The sequence below is a fragment of the Sorex araneus genome, chromosome 3, assembly GCF_027595985.1.
Source record: "Sorex araneus isolate mSorAra2 chromosome 3, mSorAra2.pri, whole genome shotgun sequence".
NCBI lineage: Eukaryota > Metazoa > Chordata > Mammalia > Eulipotyphla > Soricidae > Sorex > Sorex araneus.
The window spans coordinates 229511302-229539098 of NC_073304.1; the positions used below are offsets into that span (position 1 = coordinate 229511302).

Here is a 27797-nt window from a genome sequence, read left to right on the forward strand (position 1 = left end):
TCCTTGGAACATGCGACAGTAGAGGTGTCGGTGGTATAGGTGTCCTTGTCAACATGAACTTGGCCATGAGCATTGATTAATTTGAATGCCTAGCAACCCGAATAGGAAGCTTACATTTGAGTAGATGTGGCTTATTGCCAGCAGTTTCTATCTTTGTCTTCTATGCACCAACATCCAACTACGACAAAGAAGAAATTGAGAAGTTCTACATGGAGCTGGAGAAGTTCTATAAAGAAGACCACACCTTCTGCAAGGTCATTGTTGGTGATTTTAATGCAAGGATAGAACCTAGAAGGTCACTTAGAGAATGCCACATCAATATCCATGGCCTAGAATGGAATGAACAGAGTAAGAGACTGTCTGAGTTCATCATGTTGACCAAGACCATCCATGGTAACTCACAGTTCCAGAAGGCTAAATCTAAACGTTGGACATGGGAGTCTCCTGGTGGACAGTTCCACAACAAAATTGACCACATCATATTCAATCAAAGGTTTTGCCAGACCCATGTCACTGTTGTCCCAAAATTCCAACAGGATCAGACCACAGTCTCCTACACGCGAAATTCTACTTCACAGAGTGGGAAGAAAGGGCTGCAAAGTTTAAGAAGAGAACTCCCAGAATGACCACCAACTGGGAGCTCTTTGGCACGATTGCAGCAATATGGGAAGATGCCGTCATTGACAACATCGACGAGGAGTATGATCGACTGGTTCAGCACCTCCACGATTGTGTGAGGAATGCAGAGAGAGAGAAAGCCACAAACAGATGCCTGTCTTTTGGAAACTCTCGAGCTTTTTGCCAATGTGGTTTTGCATGAGTCTCAAGCTAATGTCTGAGCTCTCAAAGCTGTGCAGAGAAGTGATAAAGGAAGATCTCAAAGAGAGAAGAACAGCAGTGTTGGCTCATGTGGCAGAAACTGAGAAAAATAGTCACAATGCCTGCTTGTCTTTCACCAACTATAAGACCAAAATGACTGGCCTCTGTTGTCCTGATGGACCTATCACATCGTCCAGAAGGGCAATGGAGAAGGTTACCCACGACTGCTACTTGGATCTCTTCAATAACCACGTCCACCTGCCCACATACCAAATTCCACAGAATGGATATGTCGTTCCCAGCGTTTTCTCTTACGAAATCCGACACACCACTTCGTCAGTAAAGAAGCGTATAGCACCTGGTCCAGACAAGGTCAGACTGGAACACCTGAAGAATCTGCTGCCAGTACTCATCAATACACTGGCTCAGCTCTTCACACGCTACCTGTCTGAATGCAAGTTTCCATCCCAATGGAAAACCAGCAGGACTATCCTGTTGTACAAGAAGGGAGACATCCACGACATCGACAACTATCGCCCAATCTGCCTGTTGTCCGTCGTCTACAAGTTGTTCGCTCGAGTCATCCTGAATAGGATTGGCAGAACACTAGACGAATGACAACCATGTGAGCAAGCCGGGTTCTGAAAAGGATTCAGCATGATCAACCATATCCACACGGAGACCAAGCTCATTGAGGTTTCTCAAGAGTTCAAGATGCCGCTGTATCTAACATTTATCGATTTAAAGAAGGCCTTTGATTCTGTTGAGACTGAAGTGGTCATTGAAGCCCTAACCAAACAGGGCATTCAAACTCAGTACATCAGGATCCTCTGTGAGCTGAATTATGGATTCACCACCAGGATCTCACCATTCTACAAAGAAGTGATCATCAATGTAAAGAGAGGTGTTCGGCAGGGCGACACCATTTCACTGAAACTCTTCAGTGCCACCCTTGAGAACATCATGAGACAACTGGAATGGGAAGGATTGGGAGTGAAGATAGACGGTTGGCAACTACACCACCTCCGCTTAGCTGATGACATTGTTCTAATAGCACCAAATATTAGCCAAGCAGCACGAATGCTGGCTGACTTCCACCGTGAGTGTGGAAGGGTCAGACTTCAGCTGAATCTCACGAAAACAATGTTCATGAGAAATGGACTAGTTACTGATGTTCCATTTGCTCTCAATGGAATGAACATCTCCAAATGCAGCAGTAATGTGTACTTAGGTCGAGTACACAACATGATGAATGACCTGGCACTTGAGCTGCTCAGGAGGAAGAGAGTGGCATGGAATGCCTTCAATCACAAGACACCCCATTTTGTAATCACATCTTTGGAAGTGTCTTTTTATAAAATATACTGCACTAGATATTGCAATTATATTTACATGATATTTTAAATTTTATGCATTTTCTTTACCTGATTCATCAATAGATGATTTTCCTTCGAGTTTCAGGAACACTTCAGTGAGGCTGGTCATGGAAACACCATAATTCTCAATTCCCAGGTCAGAACAGCTGTCAAGATTTTTATAAAGTTCTAAGGAATACATACATAGTTATGAATTACACCAACAAAGGTCGCAAGTAACTGAGGACGACTTGACTTTTTCAAACAAAAGGACACATAGGTATAAAAATATGAAATCATATATGCGATTTATATATGCTATATGCCAGATTTTCAAATGAACACACTAGCAATTTAGAAAGGTAAATGTTAATTTTCAAAGTCTACGTCATCACCATCTGGTTTGGGGGCCACGTTCTGCAGAGCTCATGGGTATTCCGAAGTCAATACGTGGAATTGAAAGCAGATTTCCTGTATGCTAAAAATGGCTTTAGACCATTGAGATATCTCTATGACCTATTGTCTATTTTGTATTGTTTGTTACAATCCCAGCTTCATTCTTATCAGGACCGTACCTGGTGGTGCTTAGCACAACCAGGGTTATACTGAGAATATTTGAGGGGTCATGGGAAATGAGGGATTGAATTGCAGCCTTGCATATTCTAAGCATGTGCTGTACCAATAAGCTATTTCCCGAGCCCTTCAAACTTTTTTAGATCAAAGATTTATCTGTATTTACATTAAAATTTCATTTTTGAGGGCTAGCAAGATAATTGAGGAAGTAAGACACTTGCCTTGCATCCCCGAGTCCCACCAGGAGTGACCTCTGAGTACAAAGCTTAGAATACATCCTGAGAATTAGTGGGCATGGTCCCCAAACCTTGGAGACCTGTTGCGGACCAGAGAGTTTCTTGCCCACACGCCTGGCTGTCTTCCCCGGGGCCCCTTGGAGGGGATGGGCTCCAGCTTCCCTTCCTGCCCCGAGCAGAGCTCCTGGTGGCCAAAGACCACCAGAACCCAACCACAGCCATGCTCAAGGCCCCTCTCCACACGTTTGGACAGGCCTCATGCATGAAGGTACCGGCAGAGGAACCCAGGTGTGTGTAATACCATCAACGGCCAACATCCAGAGACTTAAAAGCAAGCTCCCAGAAGCGTGCAGCCGCAAAGAGGCTGCGCGATTATCTTATAACCTACTTTTCCCTCTGGGAGAAACTCGCAAGCTACTGAGAGCTTCCTGCCCACATGGGATGGCCTTGCAAGCTTCCCATGGTGTATCTGTATGCCAAAGCCAGTAACCAGCTGAATCTCGTTCCCCTGACTCTAAAAGAGCCTCCAATGGGGCATCGTTGGGAAGGCTGAGAAGAGAGAGGCTTCTAAAATCTCAGGGATAGGACAAATGTAGAGGTTACTGAGACCGCTCTAGCCACTCGACGATCAATGGGATTTCGTGATCGTGATCCCCCAAACCGAAAATTAATTAAATGAAAATGAACTATCGATAAACTTTTATCTTTTATATGACTGCCTTCAAATTTTAATGAATAGTGCAATGTCATATTTTTCAACTTTAAAAGTACTATCATTAATTTAAATAGTTTCAAAAATCAGAAACAAATGGGACTCATTTGTGCTTTAATCTACAAGAGAGAAACTTAATTTACTTTTGTTTTGGGGCCACACCCAGCATTTCTCAGTGGCTACTCTGAGCTCAGAGGTTACTCGTTTTGTGCTCAGGGAATTGAAATGCAGGGATTAAACCCAACGCTCTTCCAAGAAAGCATGCCCTCCATCTCTCTGAGCTATCTCCCCAACCACAAAAGAAATTTTTTAGGAATTAACTGGATTTCTCAAAAGTAAGTTCTTCAAGAATTGACTGGATTCTGTAGAACCTTATTTAGGTTAAAAGAAGCACATATAGATCAATTTTATTCTACTTCTGACTATTGATAATACTCAAAATATTTCCTGGGCAGTGAGGAATTAGCTTCACATTTTCTTTACATAGTAATTGTGACAATTCTTTTTTTTTTCTTCTGCTATGACAGTTTTATTTATTTATTTAGTCTTTTTTTAGTGCTTTAAAGTTTTAATAAAACTTGATAAAGTTCAAAACAAACATTATTTAGAGATATACATAGATGCAGTAAGGTAAAAGAATGATAAACATAAAATTCTTTCTGGGTTGATGGAGGCAGGGATAAGGAATGGGGGAATCGGTAGGTAGATACATGTTGTTAGTAATAACTAGGTTTCTTTAACTTTTCTTTTTTTGATTAATTAATTAATTAAAAAAAAATTTTTAGTGAGTCACAGTGAGGGTACAGTTACAGATTCACACCTTTTCGTGCTTTTTTTTCCCTCATGTAATGTTCGAGAGCCCATCCCTCCACCAGTGTCCATTCTCCACCACCAATAAACCCAGTATCCCTCCCACCCACCCCCGATCCCTTCCCCCCCCCCCCCGCCCCACCCCGCCTCTGTGGCAGGGCATTCCAATTTGTTCTCTCTCTCTCTCTTTTTGGGTGTTGTGGTTTGTAGTAGGGGCACTGAGTGGCCATCATGTTCAGTCTCTAGTCTACTTTCAGCACGCATCTCCCTCCCCGTGCAGGATCTCCAATCACATTTTACTTGGTGTTCCCTTCTCTATCTGGGATGACTTTATACCAACATGTGAGGCCCGCTTCCAAGCTATGGAGCCAATTTTCTGGCATTATATACTACTATTCTTGGGTGTAATTCTCCTACTCTATTATTTTATATTCCACAGATGAGTGCAATCTTTCTATGCCTGTCCCTCTCTTTCTGGCTCATTTCACTTAGCACGATACTTTCCATGTTGATCCACTTATACGCAAAGTTCATGACTTCATCTTTTCTAACAGCTGCATAGTATTCCATTGTATAGATGTACCAAAGTTTCTTTAACCAGTCATCTGTTCTCGGGCACTCAGGTTTTTTCCAGATTTTGGCTATTGTAAACAGTGCCCCGATGAACATATAAGTGCAGATGTCATTTTAACTTTACTTTTTTGTTTCTCCAGGATATATTCCCAGAAGTGGTATTGCTGGATCAAATGGAAGCTCAATTTCTAATTTTTTGAGAATCGTAATTATGATAATTCTTTATCAATTCTGTACATAGGAATCCATTAGTTCATTTATTTTCATTGTTTCAATTTTCAGTTATCTCCAATAAGGCTCAACATTCATGTGCATGTAACATGCAGTTTCCATATCTTTAGATTAAATGTTTTGGTGGTGCAGATTAGTGTTGTAGGTTTAATACTTATTTGTGGTTTGGGGCACATACCTGATCCTGCTCAGGAGCTATTTCTGGTTCTGGACTCAGGAATGATCCCTGGCGGTGCTCAGGGGACCATATGGAGTGACAGGGGATTAGAACTGGGGTTTGTGGTTTGTAATAAGGCAAGCACCCTGTACTGTATTTTCGACCTAGGCTTAGTATAATGAACTGTAAAATGTTTTTGCCCAGGAAACCAACTAGTTGATTTAAGACCCTTATACTCTCTGCCCAGTCTGATTGGTGAGGGTCATCTCCTGTGCAAGGTCAGTCTGTAAAGACTGGGAAAGGTGATGTGCAGACATATGCATAGACATAAAAGCGGATCCAAGGAAAGAGAAAAATCAAAGGTATGTCACACAAAGGAACTAGACAAAATTCCAAAATGAGCCCAAATGACAGGAAGCTGTATGTTTTATTTGTTGGAGAATTCCAAGTCACTGCCACTGTCATCCCGTTGTTCATTGATTTGCTCGAGTGGGCACCAGTAACGTCTCCATTGTGAGACTTGTTGTTACTATTTTTGGCATATTGGATATGCCACGGGGAGCTTGCCAGGCTCTGCTATGTGGGGGAGATACTCTCGGTAGCTTGCTGGGCTCTCTGAGTGGGGCAGAGGAATTGAACCCGGATCAGCTGTGTGCAAGATAAACGCCCTGCCTGCTGACAAAGTAGCTGTCATAAAGCAATCTTTCATGTATCAACTTGAAAAACCCAAAGTTTTCCCAAAAATCATGTCCAGGGAAAGAACAAGCACACCATGAGGTTGTTTACCCTGATGTTTAAGCTAGAGTTTCCAGTCTAGCTTAAACTAGTTTCCACTTGTGTTCAAACATAATTACAACTACAAGGGAATGAAGTATTAAAAAGTTCCTAGAAATGCAGATATATTATGATACTGTGCTACTTTATACTATGGATAAAATGATTCAGATATTATACTATTTTCGTCTTACTTCAGATTACTGAAAATATTATAAATTTTCTCAATAAATGCTACTTGTAACAAAATAATTATTATTATGAATAGTATTCACAAATTCATTACATGGTATCTTAGTACATTACCTGGAAATTTATTTGTTCTTTCTAAGGGCAATGTAAACACAAGTTTTCCTTCACTTTTTGATGATAATTTGGCATCAGGAATGTGCTGTTTAATAAGTGATGTTATTTTTGCTGGAGAAGACATTTCATTCAACTGCAAACTGGGGTTGAAAAATAAGATTGATGCTATTAAATATAGTATCCAATAAAATGAAAACAATGACTAGTTTCTATATGACAAAAACATCAGTTAAAATCTAATATAAGAAATACGTCATCTGTGGGGTCCTGAGCACTTGGCAGGGGGTAGGGCATGTGCCTTGTATGTAGTCGACCCATATTCAATCTCCTGCACCCCATATAGCCACCCAATGGCAGGAGTGACCCCCGATCAGTTAAAATTTTGTAGCACTGCTAGGTGTGCCTACCCTCTCCCCAAAGAAATAGGTCAACCAAACATAAAATAGAAAAAAAATCAGATGTGGAAACATGTTTGGAGAAAGTGCAAAGAAAATGAGTTAATCAGGTTCATTTGAGATTTACTAGTCAAGTTATTTGGGAAAGTGCCCAGAGAAAGTTGATATTATTTAATTTCTTAAGGGGATAACAGGTATAGAACAGAAACACAACAAAGATTAGAACTACCAAGGCAGAAAAGTTGAAGATTTTTCAAAGGGAGTGTAAGTTAGTAAGATTGGAGTAAGGAACTTTTCATTTGTTGGTTTGTTGATTTGTTTGTTTTAGGCCACACATGATGGTGCTTGAGACTTAATTCCTGACACTGGGGTACGATATGGGGTGCGGGAGAGATACAAGATGAGTCACACACAAGGAAAGTGCCTTAGCCCCTTTATTGTCTCTCTGGTCCTAGGCCAAGAAATAAAAAATTAAAGCAGATTTAGTTGTGCAGTTTAGTCATCCAATACAACACTTTATTATTATTATTAGTAGTAGTAGTATTATTGTTATTTTGCTTTTTGGGTCACCGCTGGCGATGCACAGGGGTTACTCCTGGCTCTCCACTCAGGAATTACTCATGGTGGTGCTCAGAGGACCATATGGGATGCTGGGAATCTAACCCACATTGGCCACATGTAAGGCAAATGCCCTACCTGCTGTGCTATTTATTGCTCCAGCCCCCCAATACAACATTTTTAAGTTCTAAGTTTATGACAAAAAACATCCTATGTGTTAAGTGTATAACGGTGAATAGAAAAGACAGCCTTTGTGAAGTAGATCGATAGTTAAAAAATGGAAGGAAACAAGTAAACAATCAGATAATAAAAAAGTATGAATAGTAAGAAGTGCCACAAAGACAACACAGTGATGAATACAAATTAATTTTAAATAAATATGGCTTTTGCTTGGTGGAATTACCAATTTTTCTATCTTTATGGTACTAATGCTAGCACTTTGACTAAGGAGCTGGTATCACTGAGAAAATCAGCCTATCTGCTATAAAGCACCCTGAAAATTTTTCCCTATGTAGAAGTATAAACAAAAATGTTCATCAAGGCGATAAGGCATACAGAACATAAAATATTGGCAGTGACTTGACTTTGAAATGTGGTCTTGCTGTTTGAAAGGCACTCTTTTACTTATCTAAAGAGCTTCCCTCTAATAAAATGAAATGATGAGTCCTAACATTGAGATTTGTCCTAAGAATTGAGTAACAGTGATCTCTGTCCCTAGCAAGTTCATAAATACTGGTGACTGTTTCATCTGATCAGATGCCAAGATCAAAATTATTCCCTTTAGTCATAAAGTACCTCTCACCATAGAAAAAATATGTGCCCTTATTTTTTTCTACAATCAGTGAAATCCACTGAGAATGAGGCAAGAAATATTATACCATCGTTGTTCTCTGAGATGATAACATCCACTAGAGAAAAAAAAATCAAGAAGTTTTATTTGGCGACTCACAAGAGCTGGTGTTGGACTCTAAAAAGGATTGAGTGAGCACTGCATGGGCCCTCCCTTAAAAACATTCAGGCTGGGTGGCTGTTTCCCAGACCAGAGTAACTTCTCTTCTTTGCATCTCTCTCTCTCTTTCTCTTTCTCTCTCTCTCTCACTTATTTCATCACTGTCACTGTATCACTGTCATCCCGTTGTTCATCGATTTACTCGAGCGGGCGCCAGTAACATTTCCATTCGTCCCAGCCTTGAGATTTTAGCAGCCTCTCCTGACTCGTCTTTCCCAACGATTGGAGGCTCTTTCAAGGTCAAGGGAATGAGACCTGTTATTGTTACTGTATTTGGCATATCGAATATGCCACGAGGAGCTTGCCAGGCTCTTCCATGTGGGCGAAGATACTCTCGGTAGCTTGCCAGACTATCAACATAAGTAAAACTATTTTACTTGCTTCTTTTTAAAAAAAGAAAGATCAGAGGTCATCATACTTTTCATAAATGTCTAGAAACTCTGGGATGCTTTTAGCACAGAAGCAGCCAAAGTCAAACTCTTAACAAATGGGACTGGCTGGTTCCATTCAAACTTCTATAAACAGGAAGTGGATTGGGTTTGGCTCAGAGTCCTTAGTTAGCTCACTCTGATTTAAAACAAGTGAGGTAACTTCACAAGTCACTCTCCAGGGGCGCATGAGGAGACCAGTGAATTGAGCAAGGAACATGGATGAGAAAGAACACTTGACATTACCATGTAATATGTATCTGCCATCTCATTTCTTTCTCTACAATGTTTACCTGCAAGTAGCAACTATTTCTTCCACCTTATAATAAAATACTATGTGAATATAGTAATATCAATATTACTCTAATTTCATAGAAATCTGACTTTCAGGGAGTTCAATTAATTTCTTTTTTTTTTAAATTGAATTACCACGAGGTACCATTACAAAGCTTTCGTGTTCAACTAATTTCTAAGAAGAGAGTTGAAATGCACTTACAATTTTAATAAAGGAGAGTGAACAATACCCAGAATTGGAATATGATTAAAATTGGCATAACTAGCATTTGAAATATCTCTTGAGCACTTGGATATGTAGAAAGCTTTTCAAGAAAGCTTACCAGCTTCAATAAGTAACCATTAGGTCATAATAAGGCATGACCAAGAAACAATGTTTATTCATTTAAAAATTTTTCTTTTCAATGCTGGAGATGAAATTCAGGATCTCATATATGCAAGTCATACACTCTATTACTGAACCATATCCACAGTGCTTCAATATTTCATTTTAATTAGAGAGCATTGGCCTGGTAAGAGCAAATGATTTGTTATTTGTAGAGTAAAAGTGATAATAATTCCTCTCTCCAAAAACTAAAATGGAAGAACAAAAAATAATAATGCCAAGTGTCTTATTTCTGAATCACACAATAAATGACAACTAGAATCTGCTCTGTTTCCAAATAACAGAAAAACTAAATTGGAGATGGAAAGGAGAGAACAAGAAAGAAGAGGAGGGGGTAAAAGGAGTAGAAGAATGAAATCTACTTGGAAAATTAGGCTAATACAGTTAGTGAGAATTAATGAGAATGTGAAGTCCGATGTATCCATTGATTATATAAATACATACCTTCCTTAACAGAGTATTGTAAATATAGTTTCTATCACCTTTAGTTATCCTTTCTTGCTATCTCATATTTTCAGACTCAAAAATCTACCAAACAACATCTTTCAGATATACCTTTTAAGTAATCTCCATACCTTTGTGTACATACATTCAGAGTGTGTATATGTGTATATCTTTCATTTTTCTTTTTCCTTCTCCTTTTTTCACACTAGATTGTGCTTAGGACTTACTAATATTAGGGCTTACGAATGTACTAATGTTGGGATAGAGGAACAAAATATTTTCTCAAATGTTATGATCCTTCAAGCTTCATGCCTTACTCTAGCCCTTCCTCACTTCCCCTGTCTCCTGAAGTGACTGTACCTTAAGTGATATCCAATCCCCCATTTCTTCTTCAAAAACAGAGAAGAGCCTGCACACTTCAACCTTCCTTTGGAGAGGAACACTTTCCTATCTGAAAAGGAAGAAGCAAATTTGTTAGGAAGCTGTTCACTCTTCCCCAAGAAAAGGAATCATTGTCTGCACGACTCAATTCAGATTCAGGAGTTTCTCTAATTTCATAAGCACTATTTTTGAGTTTATAAGCACTCTTTAAAGAAGACTTTTTTTTTTTTTGCTTTTTGGATCACACCCGGCGATGCACAGGGGTTACTCCTGGCTCTGCACTCAAGAATTACCCCTGGCAGTGTTCAGGGGACCATATGAGATGCTGAGAATCAAACCCAGGTCGGCCACATACAAGGCAAACACCCTACCTGCTGTGCTATTGCTCCAGCCCCAAGAAGACATATTTTTATTTACCTTATTTATTAATTTACGGGTTTTTTTTGGTTTTAGAATGCTCACTCTCCTCTGCCCCACCCCCCACGCATACATGCCAACAATTCTCACGGTCTATTCCTGGCTCTGTGCTCACTTGGTTATTTTTATTGAGATTCCATTCTTTACAATACTATTAATAATGGTTTTTCATGCACATAATTCTAACACGACACCCATAACCAGAGTTAGGGGTCACTCTTGAACAATGCCCAGATGTAAGGTCAGGGATCAAACCACGGTCTGATACATGCAAGGAAAATTCCTTACTTCTTGTGCTTTCCCTCCACCCCAATGTTTAATCATATTGGCCTACTGTTTTGCTACCCAACAAGCCAATGAAGGTTAGTTTTTGTGGTTGCATTTTATTTATTTGCAATTTCTCAGTATCCCTCCCACCATCCCCACCCCGTCCTCCTCTACCCCACCCTGCCTCTGCGGCAGGGCATTCCCTTTTGCTCTTTCTCCTTTAGGGTGTTGTAGTTTGCAATAGAAGTATTGAGTGGCCATCATGTTTGGTCTATAGTCTACTTTCGGCACACATCTTTCAACCCGAATGGGTCCTCCAACATCCTCTACTTGGTGTTCCCTTCTCTATCTCAGCTGCCTTTTCTCCAGCATGTGAGGCCAGTTTCCAAACTGTGGGGCAGACCTCTTGGTTCTTATCTCTACTACTCTTGGGTGTTAGTCTCCCATTCTGTCACTTTATATTCCACAGATGAGTGTGATCTTTCTATGTCTGTCTATTTCTTTCTGACTCATTTCACTTAACATGATGCTTTCCATGTTGATCCACTTACATGCAAATTTCATGATTTCATCTTTTCTAACAGAGCATAGTCCTTCTATATCTGTCCTTCTCTTTTTGACTCATTTCACTTAGCATGATACTCTCCGCATGGCAGAGCCTGGCAAGCTACCCATGGTGTACTTGGTATGTCAAAAACAGTAACAATGATGGTCCTCCTTTCCCTGATCCTGAAAGAGCCCCCAATACTTCATCAGGCTACACTAGCATGTGACAGTGACAAATGAAGTCATTATTGGGCCCGCTGGAGCAAATCGATGAACAACGGGATGAGAGTGGTACAGTGATACAGTGATGATACTTTCCATGTCTATCCACTTATAAGCAAATTTCATGACTTCATCTCTCCTAACAGCTGCATAGTATTCCATTGTGTAGATGTACCAAAGTTTTTTTTATGTGGTTGCATTTTACAAGATAGAGAATGATCAAATTATGTTTTAATGGACCAAACATCAAAATCATTTCAATATTTCAAAACTATTTATCTTATTTTGAGTAAAAGGATTATGCTTTTAGCATACAGACTCTCATTTACTCTATCCCAAGTGGGTTTCCTGGCAGATCATTCCTCTGTATAATGGAATGATATAAAACTCTCTACGGCCCTCTGCTGCCCCGGGAGGGAAAAGGTTTTTCTCTCTCGGCCTTTCCTTTCAGCGGTGGCAGTGGTGTGGTGACCGCCATCTTTTAGAGCCCACTAAACAGAGGTACGAGCTTGCAGTGACGCGACTTCTGGCAGAAATTTCTCTGGACTTAATTACTAAAATACCAGAAATCCAAAACGTTATGGCTGCTGTTGTGGCCACGCAACTTCATTCTCAGCAATGGGAAACAAATTATCAAATGATGCCTTTTTGGCAGGTCTGAATGTTGGGGGGGGAAATTCTAAATAATAATAGTGTGTGTTCTGTTGAAATATTGAATGTACTCAAAGTAAAGAGAAAAGTGAAAATCATCAGCCACACAGGTGGGAAGGAGGGATGGGAGGTTCACTGGGGTTCTTGGTGGTGGAACATGTGCACTGGTGAAGGGATGGGTGTTTGATCATTGTATGACTGAGACTTAAACCGGAAAGCTTTGTAACTGTTCTCATGGTGATTCAATAATAAAAAAACACAACTCTGGAGATACATGGAGATTGTTGGGAACACGACACTGTTTCTCCTGTTGAATCATCACTCATGGTTTAGATCACCAGAGAGGTGAGCAGATCACAAAAGTCCTCATGGTACTGTATGACAGAGAGACTGCAATTACCTGCCAGGATATCAGCCTCATCCATGAACTGTGTACTAAAGACAATTACACGGTCCATTTTTCTCTCCCTCAAGAATTTCCACACATGGTGTCTTGAAAAGGGATCCAGACCAGCAGTTGGTTCATCCAGTAGAAAGATCTAGAAAGGAAGAACATATAGAAGGGGTTTTCATTAAAATGCATATATATGAACAATAAAAAGCAATTATGAACACACTGTATTATTAATAGTGGAAAGGATATTATCATATTATGTTTTAAAGTACTATAATGGTTTTTCTTCTTTTTCAGTTTTTAATGAGGCACCATGTTTATAATACTGTTAACAATATTTTATCATAGATACCATGCAAATAAAAAGGTTAACTTAAAGGTTATTTACATTTTTGAATTTATCCTTAAGCTTAGTTTGACTTACCTGAGGATCTCCTAAAATGGCAATTCCAAAGGTTAGTTTTCTTTTCTGTCCACCACTTAAATTTTTAGCAAGGACGTTCTGAATATTTTTCATTTCCAACTCCAGCATAACTCTTTTTATCTAACCGAAAGACAACATTTATGTCATAAAACAAGATTTATTTGTCAGTTTTCACTTATAAAACAAGACTAACTGGTAAGTTGGTGAAAAGACAGACTCTTTGAATCTGCTTACATTAACTTATTTGTAATAAGTTACTTATTTGAACCTCAACTACCACATGCATGAAATGAAAATAAAAATAGTATCTATATCAGGGATTTATTGTGAGGAAGAAAAGTGGTTTTTTATATTTAAAGTTAAGAATAATGTCTGGCACATTGAAAATTATACATAGATGTGAGATATATAAATTAGATTTTTGTTCAATATTTATATAGTAATTTACATAAATATAATTTAATGAGGGCATAAAAGCTCAATTCAAACAGAGTTAACAATCTCATTCGACTAACACATTAATTTTAACATATTTGTACCTCTTGCTCTACATCATGGGCTGGAATCCCTTTGATTTTTGCAAACAGTCTGAGATTTTCCCTCACTGTGAGGAAGTCAAATTGCACATTGGATTGTGGACAAACGCCAATGAGCTTGCTGACAGCTTCCAAGCCATTTGTTTCTGAAACCTTGTCATTATAGATGGTAACAGAACCTGCAACAGTTAAGGTCAGGGTAGTACTTAAATGAATATTTTTCTAAATAACGAAAATTTCTAAATAACATTTTAGGTACAGGCTTTCAGTGTTTGTTTCCCTCCTCTTCCTCCTTCTCCTCCTCCTCTACCTCCTCTCCTTCTTCTTCCTTCTTTCTTCTCCTTTCACACCAGACTATGCTTAGAGCTTAGTCTGTGTTCTACTTGTGCAGGGATTACTCCTTGTGGGATGGTCTTCACTCTTATACTTAAATTGGAGCTAGGGTGCCTGTCCTCCACTGATCTCCCAATCACTTTTTAAAAATTCAGACACTGATTTTTTTTTAACATTTGACATTTGCTGTTTATTTTATTAGTAATTAATACATCTTTGACATTTCAACTAAGGTACACACGATGCTCATCTGATACATTTCCAAATTGTGATATTGCATCATTGCCATGGTACGATATTATCTCTGTGACCACGTGTAGTCTCTTTTTACATTTTTTTAAAGAACAGTGATTTACAAAGCCATTGACAGTTGAGTTTTAGGCATCTAATACTTCAACACTAATCCCACTGCCAGCGTCAAATTCCCTCCCCCAGTGTTCTCAGGCCCTACCCCAGCCCCCACCCCAGCCCTACCTGTCAGCTTGATGGGCACCTTATACAGCTTCAGTGACCGCAACTTGGATCTCATGTTTTCAGTGTTGTTGTCAGACACTGATTTAATTAAGTGTCTGTATAGTTTCAGATATGTAATGTTCCAACTCTAATCTCATCATCAGTGTCAACTTCCCTCATTCGATGTTCCCGGCTTCTCTCCCACTCCCCAGCCTGCCCCCCACCCACCCAACAGGCACTTAAGTTTAATTACTGTGGTCTGGGCCCCATGTTGAACGGTTCTGTGGTTTAGATGTACACACATATACCTGACCTCGATCCCACTGATGTGTCCGAGCACCTCAACCCTTACCCCCGTTACCCAATATCCCCCACTTCTTATTGCCCCTCTGTTTCACCTTTCTGAAAGACCTATGTTAGTAGTCTGTTTTTCGTAAATGAAATAAAGTCAAAGAATTTTCACTTTGCAGACGAAAAGCAAAGTGAACATAAAAATAGTGTTTAGTGTTTGTTTTGCGTCAGTTGTTCGTGACACAGCCATACCCTGAGCAGTGAGGGTGACTTCAGATCTTCCCTTGGAAACTCCAGCTTCTCCTTACAGGTGGCATATTTCACAGGCCATTCTGCTTTTGCTATATGTTAGTTTTATTTTAGGTCTTAGGTGTTAGTTTTAAGATAGAGTGAATTGTTTAGGGGCATCCAGGAAGATGCAAACTTTTTTCCCTATAAATTAAAGGTGTTTTTGGCATATCGAATATGCCATGGGTAACTTGCCAGGATCTGCCATGTGGGTGGAATACTCTTGGTAGCTTGCTGGACTCTCCCAGAGGGACAGAGGAATGGAACCCGGGTCAGCGGCGTGCAAGGCAAATGCCCTACTCGCTGTGCTATCCCTCCCAGTTGCAGATAGTGGAAGAAATGTATGTGACTTTATCTACAATTCATTCAGTTCAGGAATTACAAAATCGATGGAACTTCTGAAAATGTGATACAAACAGAGCTGACAGGGGTATCTATACTGGTTTTATTTCACTTTTGGGTGCTGAGGTAATGGAAATCACCGGTGAAAAATCCCAGGCTGACTTTTGGGACATATTCCTAAGTGAAGCCTCAGACATCTGAATGAGGGATACTCACTGCTCAGCCCCACTCCAGGTTACACTATTTTATAGTTCAGACAGGAAAATCCATAGTCATTGAACCCACAGAACACAATCAGCCAACCAACCCACAGAAGCATAAAAAAAAGAGAGGAGAGAAAACGTTTTAATTTTAAGCTGTTAATTTTGGAAATGTTTATCATGCAGCAAAAGCTAATGGATGCAAGTCTGAACACCAAATGGTAACAAATGATTGTAAAAATACTTAAAATAGTCCATTTTTAAATATCACACAAATTATATTGTTATATAGCACAGCACTGTATCACTGTCATCCCGTTGTTCATTGATTTGCTCGAGCGGGCACCAGTAATGTCTCCATTGTGAGACTTGTTGTTACTGTTTTTGGCATATCGAATACGCCATGGGGAGCTTGCCAGGCTCTGCTGTGCGGGCGGGATACTCTCGGTAGCTTGCCGGGCTCTCCAAGAGGGGCGGAGGAATAGAACCTGGGTCGGCCGCATGCAAGGCAAATACCCTACCCGATGTGCTACCTCTCTAGTCATTATATAGCATAATATTATAAATTAACTCCAACTTTCCCTTATTTCGGATTTACTGTCACTGTTACTGTCATCCCATTACTCATCGATTTGTTCGAGCGGGCACCAGTACCGTCTCTCATTGTGAGACTTACTTAAGGAGAAGAAAATTCTATTAATAGCTGACGCAATTGTCAATTGGAGAAGAGCATAGCTTACCTTGGGTGGGAATAGACAACCCACTGAGAATGTTGAGCAGAGTTGATTTGCCAGCTCCGCTGTGCCCAAGTATGGCGGTGATTTGGCCTTCATATATGTCAAGTACAAGATCTAGGAGAGAAAGAGAATAGGAAGGAAGAGTAGGAGAAATGAAGGAAAAGAGGTGGGGAAGTAGGAGGGAGAGCAAAGCCACAGTAGAATTGTATTTTGGAGCTAATGAAGTATCTTCTCTGTTTTCATGCCACAATTCACAGTGCTCAGAGGTCACGCAGGGGGATCAGGTGTGGGCGTTGGGGATTTGAACTGGGATCAAGTCAAACACCTTCATGGCTGTACTCTTTCTCCTGCACTGTAATATTCCCATTTATACTTTAATTTTTTTCACTGTTTCAAAAAGTTTCGTTACTTCCTTTGAAGAAACAAAGTGTGTCTTTTATTCTTTGGTTCATTGATGCTGCTAGGCATATTGTAGGAGGATATTGATATTGATTGAAATAGGTCTAAAGTTTGATTCATTCTTACGAAGACGGAAAGTTCTTTGAGACAAATGGCTTTTTTTGTTGTACTAAGGAAAAATAAATATACAATAAATATGTAGCTATACAGCTTTAGTATTGCAGAAGAAAAAGTTGAGTTTGTAGTAAAAATCCTTAGAGTATTTTTGGACTAATTGAATCTTCAGTTTATTTTTCTTTCTTTTTTTCTGTGCTTTTTCTTTTACTCTTTTTAAGTGAAGGAGAGGTTGGGCCATACCCTGAGGTCCTCAGGGGGTACTACTGGCTCTTCTCTCAGGAATTACTCCTGGTGGTACTCAAAGGAACCATATGGGGTGCTGGGGATTGAATGCAGGTCGGCCACATGCAAGGCAATGTTCTACTCACTGTACTATCACTCCAGTCCCCACAGTATATATTTCAAATGCATATAATTAGAAATGTTCTTAATCTTTCCCAACTTCTATGCTATAGAAATAATGCACTTGGGGCCGAAATGATAGTACAGCAGGTAGGGCGTTTGCCTTGTACACGTCTGACCAGAGTTCAATCGCCAGCATCCCATATGGTCACCCAAGCACCACGAGGAGTAATTCCTGAGTGCCGAGCCAGGAGTAACCCCTGAGCATCGCTGGGTGTGACCCCAAAAATCAAACAAAAAACGTATTTGGAGTAACTTTTATCATAGGGCTATTATAAAGTTCAGATTACCAATTCTGACATAGCATGGGGGATTGCTTAATAGTTACTGGAGACGGAGTGATAGTACAGGGGTAGGGAGGTTGCCTTGAACCCAGCCCAACCTCCTATATGGTCCTCTGAGCTTTCCAAAGGGTGATTTCTGAGCGCAGAGCCAGGAGTAACCCCTAAGCATCACAGGGTGTGGCCTCCCAAACAAAAACAAAACAAACCTAAAAAGCTAATGGAATTAAAATTAGAAAATCAACATCAATATAATAATTATTTCCTTTACCTTTCACAGCTTCTATTTTGTCAGGTTTTCCTTTATATTCTTTTGTAACATTTCTGATTCTGAAAGAAAAGGAGATATTTCAAGATGTAAGGAACCTGATTCACATTATAATTCTGGGTTTTTTTTGTTGAAAGTCTTGAGTCAATCTTATCTTTAGGGTATAAAAAGATATCTTTAGGAATTTTATCTTTAACCCATCTTTAGGGAATTTTACACTCGTAGTCAGGTCTGCATGAGAGGATCAGAAAATTGTTTTTCAGCCCTGGCTGAACAATATTGCTATCTGAAGTATTTATAAAATTTGTCTAGGCTTGGAACTAAGTGATGGGATCCAAAAGAGTGGGTGGTTGGGTGGACTCATCTCCGAAGTGAAATTCATCTCTGAGATACTAAGCCATATTAAGAAATAATATGAGCACTCACTAAAAATTTTTTTTTGTGAAGTGAAGTAGTTTTATTTAAAGAAATTGAGAGGGGGAGTGAGAGATATATATGCGTTTTAGAGAGAACACACATTTCTTCAGAAGGGAAAAAAAATCAAGTGTACATATATTAGATTGAGATGTCAAACAATCTTCAGGGTAGAGAACGTGCCTCACAGGGCATCCAATATGAGAAGATCATTGTGAGTGCAAGTTGGAAATAGCTTTAGTTTATCTTTGGTCAAATCTCCAAAGGATAATTAAGAGATGCAAGAAGAGAATTTGGAGTGCTAGTGAGTTGTGTTGAAAGATGAATAAAATATTCCATCTTGCATACTTATTAATTCATGTTAACTATTTAATAAATATATATGATGTTGATCAGATGATGATGGTAACATAAAATAATGAAATTATCATTTATTGGGCTATTATTGGAGATGTGGTGTACTAGGGACATTATTTGTTTTATTCTACCAAATAAATGGAATCAAACTTAGTTTGTTTGCCTTTTCAGTTGTTATTCATCAAACAATTTTGTCTCCATTCATATTGAATTGTTTAGTTCTATTTTTATTGTCCATGCCTTTACATCACTTTCCCATAATTCTGTAGCACTTATATTTGAATGGCGTGCTAAATAGATAGAAGACAAACAAAAAGCAAAACATGATGCATCAAACAAAGCCATTGCTTTTCTCCAAGCTGCTCTACTAAAATTTAAACCATTTAAGTCACAAGAACTAGAAGTATGGAATATAAATATGGGACATTTAAAAAATGGGACATTTTCAACTAAAATAGAAAAAACGCTTAAACTCAGTAGGCTGACAAAATCGCAGACAGGTTACAGAAGACAGGGAGGTACGAGACTCACTGGGTAGGAGGTAAGATCTGAACAGTCAAGTACCTTGAGGACTTTCATTCTACTTTCTTATTTGGTAAAATCAGTTGCAGCACCAAATAAAACGCATATTTGTTGTCCCTCAGGCAAAGACACACACGAGTCTAAAATGTACATGTTTCTCATTTCCCATTGCACCTGTCTCTATTCTTTCTTTCGCATTTTTAATCTCCTTTGAAAGGCAATACGTAGAAGAGAAAGATACATTAAAATTGAGCTGATAGGGGGAATATATGAAGTAGGAAAAGAACATATATAATGTGAGGACACGGAATAAAGACCAAGTGGCATAGACTAAGGATGCTAAAGATGGAGAGGAAGAAAGAGATAAAAGACTGAGAATCTATGCAAGGGTTTGGTTGAACTTCCTTCCTTCCTTCCTTCCTTCCTTCCTTCCTTCCTTCCTTCCTTCCTTCCTTCCTTCCTTCCTTCCTTCCTTCCTTCCTTCCTTCCTTCCTTCCTTCCTTCCTTCCTTCCTTATCTAAATGTGTATCTAGGGCTGGTGTGATAGAACAGAGGGTAGGGCATTTGCCTTGCAAGTGGCCAACCCCTGGGTTCGATCCCCAGCATTCCATATGGTCCCCCAAGCACTGCCAGGAGTAATTCCTGAGTGCAGAGCCAGGAGTAACTCCTGTGCATCACTGGGTGTGACCCAAAAAGCAAAGCAAAACAAAACATAAATTTGTATCTATTGTAAATGACAACAATATAAGACAACAAAAGCAGGAGGAGTTTTTTTAAAACCTAAAGTGGGAGGTGATGGATACAGCAGGGATAAGGTTCGAGAGAGAGCCACTCGCTTTTAAAATCTTTGGATTGTTTTCCATTTGCATCTTTATTACCTGATGGCTTCTTTTCCATGAAATTCTGGAGACATTGGTTCAAAAGAGTCATTGGAGAAAGGATCTGAATCTATTTCATCTTCAAGGGCCACGTGCTCAGTCTTCTGTTGTCGCGACCAAAATGAGGATTTCAGGAAAAACAGAGGTGGGTGTCGATGTCCAAATTCATCTAGATGGTCAGAAGACAAATATTGGGTCAACCTTTTCTAAGGGAGACCATCACTCTGATGCCCTTATAACCCTTCCCCAAAAAACCTGAATCCGTGGTTGACATAACCTAGTTTTGATATATAACATAATAAGGAAAATAGTCGCTGAGACCTCACTACCATAATAACCATTCCTATAAGAAACAATAAAACTGTGATTTTAAAAAAATTGTATGGAACTGGGTGACATTATGACAAGTGAAGTATGTCAGGGGAAGGATAAATACTGAATGATCTCACTTGTCTATGGTATATTGAATGGTGGGACAGGGGAATGCAGATTATCAGATGGGAAATACCTAGATTACCCTGGACCCTAGATTATAGAAATGCAGACAGGGAAGGGGAAAAAATTGAGGGGAAGTAAGAAGAAAAAGGAGGTAATGATCCAGAGATCAGAACATCAGCACATCCATGGTGTAGAGGTGAGGTAGCTGAATACATCTAAACCAGAAAGTGAACAATAATGTAAACATGAGACTCAAGCTACAATACAGCAACCAAACTTAAAAGTGTGTGTGTCATGAAGATAGACTAGGGCGTTGATGAGAACCTGGGGATTTTGGTGGAAGGAAGTTCATACTGGTGGACGGACTGATGTTGGATTATTGTATGTCTAAAACTCAATTACAGACAACTTTTAAAAGCATGGGGCCACATTTCAGCCACATGTTGGTGTCAGACTCTGATGTCAATACTTGGATCCATTTATAATGGTACTTTGTTTTTGAGGTATGTACATTCTTTTAAGTTGCAAAGTGATAAAATATGAATTTAGGGCCCAATTGACTTTTCTATTGTGAAACTCTAAGATATATGTGAGGGCTTTTTTTTTTCTCTTTGAGTAGGGGATGGTTTACACCAGGTGGTACTTGAGAGCTATTTTAAGTACGTGCTCAAGAATCACTCCCAGCAGTGTTAGAAAAAATGATGTTATGCTGGGGATTAAACCAGGGTCAAACACAAGCAAAGCACTTACTTTGCCCTGCACTATTTCTCCAGCTCTGAGAAGATATTCTAAAATGTCTATTTCTTTTTTCCAATACCAAGAATTTTTTTTTATTTTATTGAATCACCATGTGAAAAGTTACAAAGTTCTCACACTTATGTCTCAGTTCTACAATGTTCAAACACCCGTCCCTTCACCAGTGCCCATATTCCACCACCAAAAACTCCAGTATGCCTCCCACCCCCACCCCCTACCCCCGCCTGGGTAACTGATAAATTTCACTCTTTCCAATACCAAGAATTTTATCAGATATATCAGGTTAGTATTTTTGAAAGCTTCCCTTATGGTTTTGATGTACTACCAGAGCTTAAACACTCCGAGCTTCATAGTTGAGACACAGGTAGCAGCAAATTCCATGAATAAGCACTAGACCAGACCCGTGTTTAGCTACTAGTTTTTAAAAGCACTTCTTAGAAACAAATCAAAACACTTTGGAGTGAAAAACCAATCAAAATTAGTGATTTTTGTAAACAAATTTCAGACTTCTGTTCTGACCGGTCGAGTAGCCAGAAAGAGAGATGGCATTGTTATCTTTCAGTCAAGATTGCAGCGCCGCCAGCACTGGGGAGATGGCAGCTCTCGGTCTCTGAACAGCTACTGGGGCCACAACATTTCTGTGTGAGTGAACGTGGGTGCCCCTTGGGTATTCTGGCTCCGGAAGAGCACCATTAAACAAAACCGACTGGTTGCTTCACGGAACGCCAATGGGGGAGTGGGACGCATGAAGATGTTGGTGGCATGACTGCCAGATGGTGCGGGTCACACCACTCTGGGAGCTCTGGGCCACAGGAGAATTTTAAGGGGTCTAAACAGGGCTCTTCAGGCCTGTCTGGGCACCTCTGGCAAGTGTGGGTGTTGAAGATTCGGAATTGAGGAGGCGCTCTGGGTCCCCACCATGGGACCCCGGGCTATTTACTGCTGGCTGGGTGGCCCTGCCACCATTTCCTCCCTGAACTAGCCTGCACCGCCCGCAGCCTCTTATGGAGGAAAACCTCCTTGAGTGCCAACTGTCTGGAGACCAAAGATGGGGCATGTACCCCTGGTCAGGCTCTGCTGGACGGATAATACCAGCGGCTCTCCCAGAGTGCCCAAGTCGTGCCCTGTAGCAGCCCTCATCGGGTTCCCATCCTTGCCTGGTCCACTGCTGCTGTTGCTATTGGAGCTGGGGCCTTCAGCGCCGCTGGCAGGTCACCCTGGGCCCATAGGTTGAATGCATCAGCAGCCTGATGTTGCCCTCGGGCATACTGATGCCCCCAAATCACTGCTGTGTCTCTGGCCAGACTCCAGCAACTCAGAACCAAGTTTCCACAGAAATTAAACTGCCAAAAGTTAGGTATGTGGGAGCCACACCCACAAACCACCTCCTGCTCAGCCATACAAGCTCATTTATCAGACACACTTCAGAGACCCATAAATAAGTCTCAAAAGAGATCAGAAGCTGCAATTAATTTTAGACCTATGCAAGGCTGTACAAACAGGGAACATCAGAGGGGGCTGGGGTCAGCCTGCTGCCTGCTCAAGCAGAGCCCCCTGGCAGCTGCTTGCTTCCACAATCCGAAATTGCCACCTACCCTTGGCTGTACTCCATTGTTTCATGACAGAGCTGACGGAAATATTAAACCTGCTGAAAATTCGGATATGTGGGGTTTGTGACTGAAATCTTCAGTCTTTTTTGGGGTTGAGATGGGCTACCTCCCCATACCTCCCTGCACCTCCAGAAGTCTGGCAATCACATTCACAATCCAAAGCTGCCACCCAGTTGTGAACCATAATGCACACGGGGAGAGAGAGCGAGAGCGAGAGCAAGAGAGAGAGAGAGAGAGAGAGAGAGAGAGAGAGAGAGAGAGAGAGAGAGGAAGGGAGGGAGTGAGGGAGGACAGAGAAAGAGGAGAGAGAGAGAGAGAGAGAGAGGTGCCTGCCACAGAGGCTGATGGGCTGATGTGGGGGGTGAGAAGAGAGGGTGGGAGAAAAACTGGGGATATTGGTGGTGGGAAATTTACATTGATGGAGGGAAGGGTGTTGGAATATTGTTTGACTAACCCAATCATGAATAGCTTTGTGATGGTCTATTTCATGATTTGATATTTAAAAAACTAGCAAGAAAGAAATCGAGAACTGATTTGGCCATAGACAATCAACATTTTTTCACTTTCTTCCTTTTGATGCACAAGGTATAAAGTATAAATAAGGTAGTTCTTAACTAGTGTGCATGTTAAGAAGTTAGTTTTAGCAAATAAAATTTTTAAATGACACTGGTTTTTAATTATATCACTACTCACTTGGCAAAATTTTTTCAAAATAGATCATCAGTACCAGATAGAGGAAAATGTCAAAAAACAACATGAAATCTGTTGCTATTATTAGATGTGAAGTGTCCGGTGGATCAGGAAACACATTAGAATTCAAGTCATAGTCCAAATGCAAAATCTGAAAGTTAAAAAGCAATGATTAAAGGAAGTTAGGTTTATAATAAAATTTAAATGGCATTAGCATTAAAATAAGAGACTGCTTACTTTACATTTCTCAAAACAGAAGGCATAGACAAATGATCTATTATAATGCAATTTAGTAGCTGCTATGATTAAAAAAAGTAAGGTCCAAATAAAACAGGGGCTTTCAGAGGATGTAGAAAAGGAGAAAAAGACATTTGAATTTAACCCTGCATTAATTTTTACCAATTTTGACCAACAGGAAAAAGGAGTCTCCTTGAAGTAGCTAAATGATAAAGAATTTCAGTTCCAATAAAACTAAATAAACAAAAAACACTGCCAGTGTTCAAGTTAATAAATATTTTATAATTAATAATATTTACTTTTATTGAACACTATATAATGGCTATGGGATGATTGGCAATACCATGTATTTGGATACATGAGCCTGAGTTCAATATGAGAATCAGATAAAGAGAAAAGATATGAACAGAAGTGCAATTAACTAATTAATATGTTTTCAAGATGTTTTTAATTTCCAATTTTCTTTCACCTTAGAGCTTTGAATCATGTCGATTCTTCAATGACTAATTTGAACTGAAATTCTTATTTAGACTTAGATTGCCACATCAAACCCATACTGAATCCATACAAGAAATTTGCAATGTCTCTAAAGAATTATATATTGATCCTCTACTGGGCTACGTAGTTCATTTTGTTGGGGTAAATACTTCCAGAGCTTTGTAAAGTTAATTTTCTCAACTTCATAACATAGTTCACTGGGGGATTAAACCTTCTAAGAACTTTTTAAGAACATCTTAGTAATCAAGCCTTGCATGTTGTCAAAGCAAGACTACTGAATTCCAGACAGGAAAGTTGTTTCAGAAAATCTGTCAATAATTCCTGAGATTTCTTCTCACCTGCGCCATTCCAAGGGTGAAGGCAAACGGGCTAAGTAAACTTAAAATCCACTCCAGTGGTACAGGAAGATGTCTGTACAATGCCGTGAATCCCAGCGTCCCGCAAAAGACAGTGAGAAGGAATACAACAAGCGCAGTGAGGAAAGATCTCTTCACCAACACGCTCACTAGAAAACACAGAGCTATCTAAAACGAGAGAAGATTTTATTGGTTTATGTTCCTCTATGAACTCCTATTAACATTAGGATGTACTATATAGTAATGCATTATTTTTTGTAGGAAATGCAGCTGTCACTGTCTCTCGGTAGCTCGCTGGAGAGATAGCACAGTGGTAGGGCATTTGCCTTACACGTGGCTGACCCAGGTTCGATTCCTCTGCCCCTCTCGAAGAGCCCGGCAAGGTCCCGAGAGTATTTCGCCCGCACGGCAGAGCCTGGCAAGCTACCCATGGTGTATTCGATATGCCAAAAAACAGTAACATCAAGTCTCAAAATGGAGTTGTTACTGGTGCCCGCTCAAGCAAATTGATGAGCAACAGGGTGACAGTGACAGTGACAGGAAATGCAAAACAGGCTCTGAAAATTATACAACATTTTGTTATTACAAAACACTAAAAATCAAAGGGTATGAGTCTATACATTTCCTCCTGTAAATAAGACAGAAGAGAAAAGCGACATGTAGGATAAGTACCCCAGTTGGAAACTGACACTCGATTCTTTTTGTTTTGTTTTGTTTTGTTTTTTCTTTTTTTTCCCCCCACCCTCGACACTCAATTCTTAGAGCAAAAGTTGGATAGGAAGAAGTTTAATTCACCAACTCACCAAAGACAATCCATAGAGGAAAAAGTGAATGAAGACCATCAGGAAGCCAGTCATAATGACAAATTGGACAGATTTGATGAGAAGTGCTATCAAAAGAGCCATTATGAAGATGAAACCAGCATAGAGCAATCCCCAGGAGAGCCTACAGCAGAAAAACAACAGGACTTAAGTATTTTGTGTTCAATTGACTTTGAGGCCATTGAATTAGTGTTAGCTCGATTTGTTCATTTGTTCATTCAGTAGTTATTTATGGAGTGTTTAACATATACCTATACAGAAATATATTTATATGTATACATATATGAATAACTTTTAGTATTTGGGAATATCACTTTTCCTAAAGTTAGTGCCAGAGATGTACACACACGGAGTCTGATATATTTTAGTTCAAATATTGTTTCTGTTGTTTTTTTATCTCTGCTAACCTCAGACATACTCTGCACTGCAGCACTGTCATCCCTTTGTTCATCGATTTGCTCAAGCAGGCACCAGTAATGTCTCAATTGTAAGACTTGTTACTGTTTTTGGCATATTGAATATGCCACGGGTAGCTTACCAGGCTCTGCTGTGTGGGCAAGATACTCTCGGTAGTTTGCCGGGCTGTCCGAGAGGGAAGCAATAATAGAACCTGGATTGGCCGTGTGCAAGGCAAACACCCTATCCACTGTGCTATTGCTACAGTCTAGTAATGCCCTCTAAATCTATATGGTTCTGAATTATAGGAACAATTACTATGGTGAGAACTCAGTAAGGTTGAGCCTACATAGAACTATGTTTTTGTTCATGATAACTTCTTAATTATGATAAGGGTTTATAGTGACTAGCAAACCTCTTAGAATCTCAGATCTCTTTCTCTCCCAACAAGATCTATGTAAAGAGTAAAGTTAGGTGCAATCCCTGAAGCAAATTGTCTTGTTATAGATATACATCTGGAAGCAGAGATTGGATGAGAGAGGGAGTACACATTGTGGATGAACATAAAAATGGAGAGGGTAGAACATAAAAGCATGAAAAGACAGAAGGTGGAAATCTGACACATGATGCTCAATCAAAACTCCGGTCTCACTGCCCATTTCACAGGATCCACAAGAACATGCTAATCAGCCAATCAGCTCATAGCCCAAACTTGGTGTCTTAGATTAACACACCAAGCTCATTGGGTTTGTGGGGCAGAGTCTAACCCATTGATGATTGCCTACCTAAATCCATTGGGGCCCTATAAGGGCTTGAAAATAAGCAAACGGGTTTGTGTCCAAATCCAAAGAGCATGAAAAGACAGACATTAGTCTAAAAGTCTTTATTGATGATAGAGTCCTGATCGGCCATTCAATACATCCACTTTCTGGACTTTGGCACTGACAGGCATTTCTAATTTGAAACCCAATCACCCAAAATGAAATAAATGAGTTCACAGCCATTCTTCTGACAAGTACAAGCACAAATTGGTCTTGCAGTGGTTCTTTGAGATTGGTGAAAGAGTTTCAGTGGAGATCTGAAAACCAGAACATGAGGCAATCTAATGAACCTTTTCAAATCCAACAGAGATATGTCTAGGCTCGTAGAAACTCTATCCCTGGTCAACTTTCAGTGTTGTTTAAGCATAATAGTCAGGCATATTGGGACACACATGAATTAGTCCATTTGACTGCAGCAAAGTTCTACCTCAACACCACAACTTGGTGAAACAAAGCTACTCAGAAAATAACAAAAGTACACCATGGGTTTCTATTCTAATGGACTGAACTTTAGTTCTACTTTTGGAACCTTGCCACCTCCCTCCAAGACCCTCTATTCCAAGAAATATAAAAGAAAAGCTTTTTGAATGGTAGTGACTAAGTATTTTTATGCACAACCACAAGTTACCAACAAGGCTGACTAGACTGTGACATAGTATGTTAGGTGACAGATTCCATTAATGGTTATCCCTGGATCATAACCCAGACTGTTAGACTTCAGAGTTACAATAGTTTTAGGGCACTAGCTTATAAATCCACAGAAGTTACCCACACCCTCATAAACCCAGAAGCCAAGGGAACAAGACAATCTGGTGAATGTGAACTTGACCTACTTCTCAAGTCAGTTAATACTTGGAATTACATTCTTATTCTTACCCACCAAGTGGTACCAGAAATCACTGTCACTGTCATCACTGTCATTTCGCTGATCATCGATCTGCTCGAGCGGGCACCAGTGATGTCTCCATTTGTCTGAGACAAATGAACTAGTCGTG

General features: G+C 39.9%; 1 protein-coding gene across 1 annotated transcript in view; it reads right to left on the minus strand.

Moving 5' to 3' along the window:
- LOC101541813 (ABC-type organic anion transporter ABCA8) overlaps positions 1-27797 on the minus strand; it is a 75840-nt gene that overhangs the window by 32128 nt on the left and 15915 nt on the right. The window contains exons 6-17 of the mRNA XM_055132272.1: positions 25568-25709; positions 24747-24932; positions 23677-23824; positions 20180-20348; positions 18012-18070; positions 16545-16655; positions 13901-14076; positions 13362-13481; positions 12944-13082; positions 10420-10510; positions 6547-6686; positions 2244-2363 (exon numbers count right to left, since the gene is read on the minus strand). Of these exons, the coding sequence (XP_054988247.1) occupies positions 2244-2363; positions 6547-6686; positions 10420-10510; positions 12944-13082; positions 13362-13481; positions 13901-14076; positions 16545-16655; positions 18012-18070; positions 20180-20348; positions 23677-23824; positions 24747-24932; positions 25568-25709 (1601 nt within the window). The remainder of the gene's footprint in view (positions 1-2243; positions 2364-6546; positions 6687-10419; positions 10511-12943; positions 13083-13361; positions 13482-13900; positions 14077-16544; positions 16656-18011; positions 18071-20179; positions 20349-23676; positions 23825-24746; positions 24933-25567; positions 25710-27797) is intronic.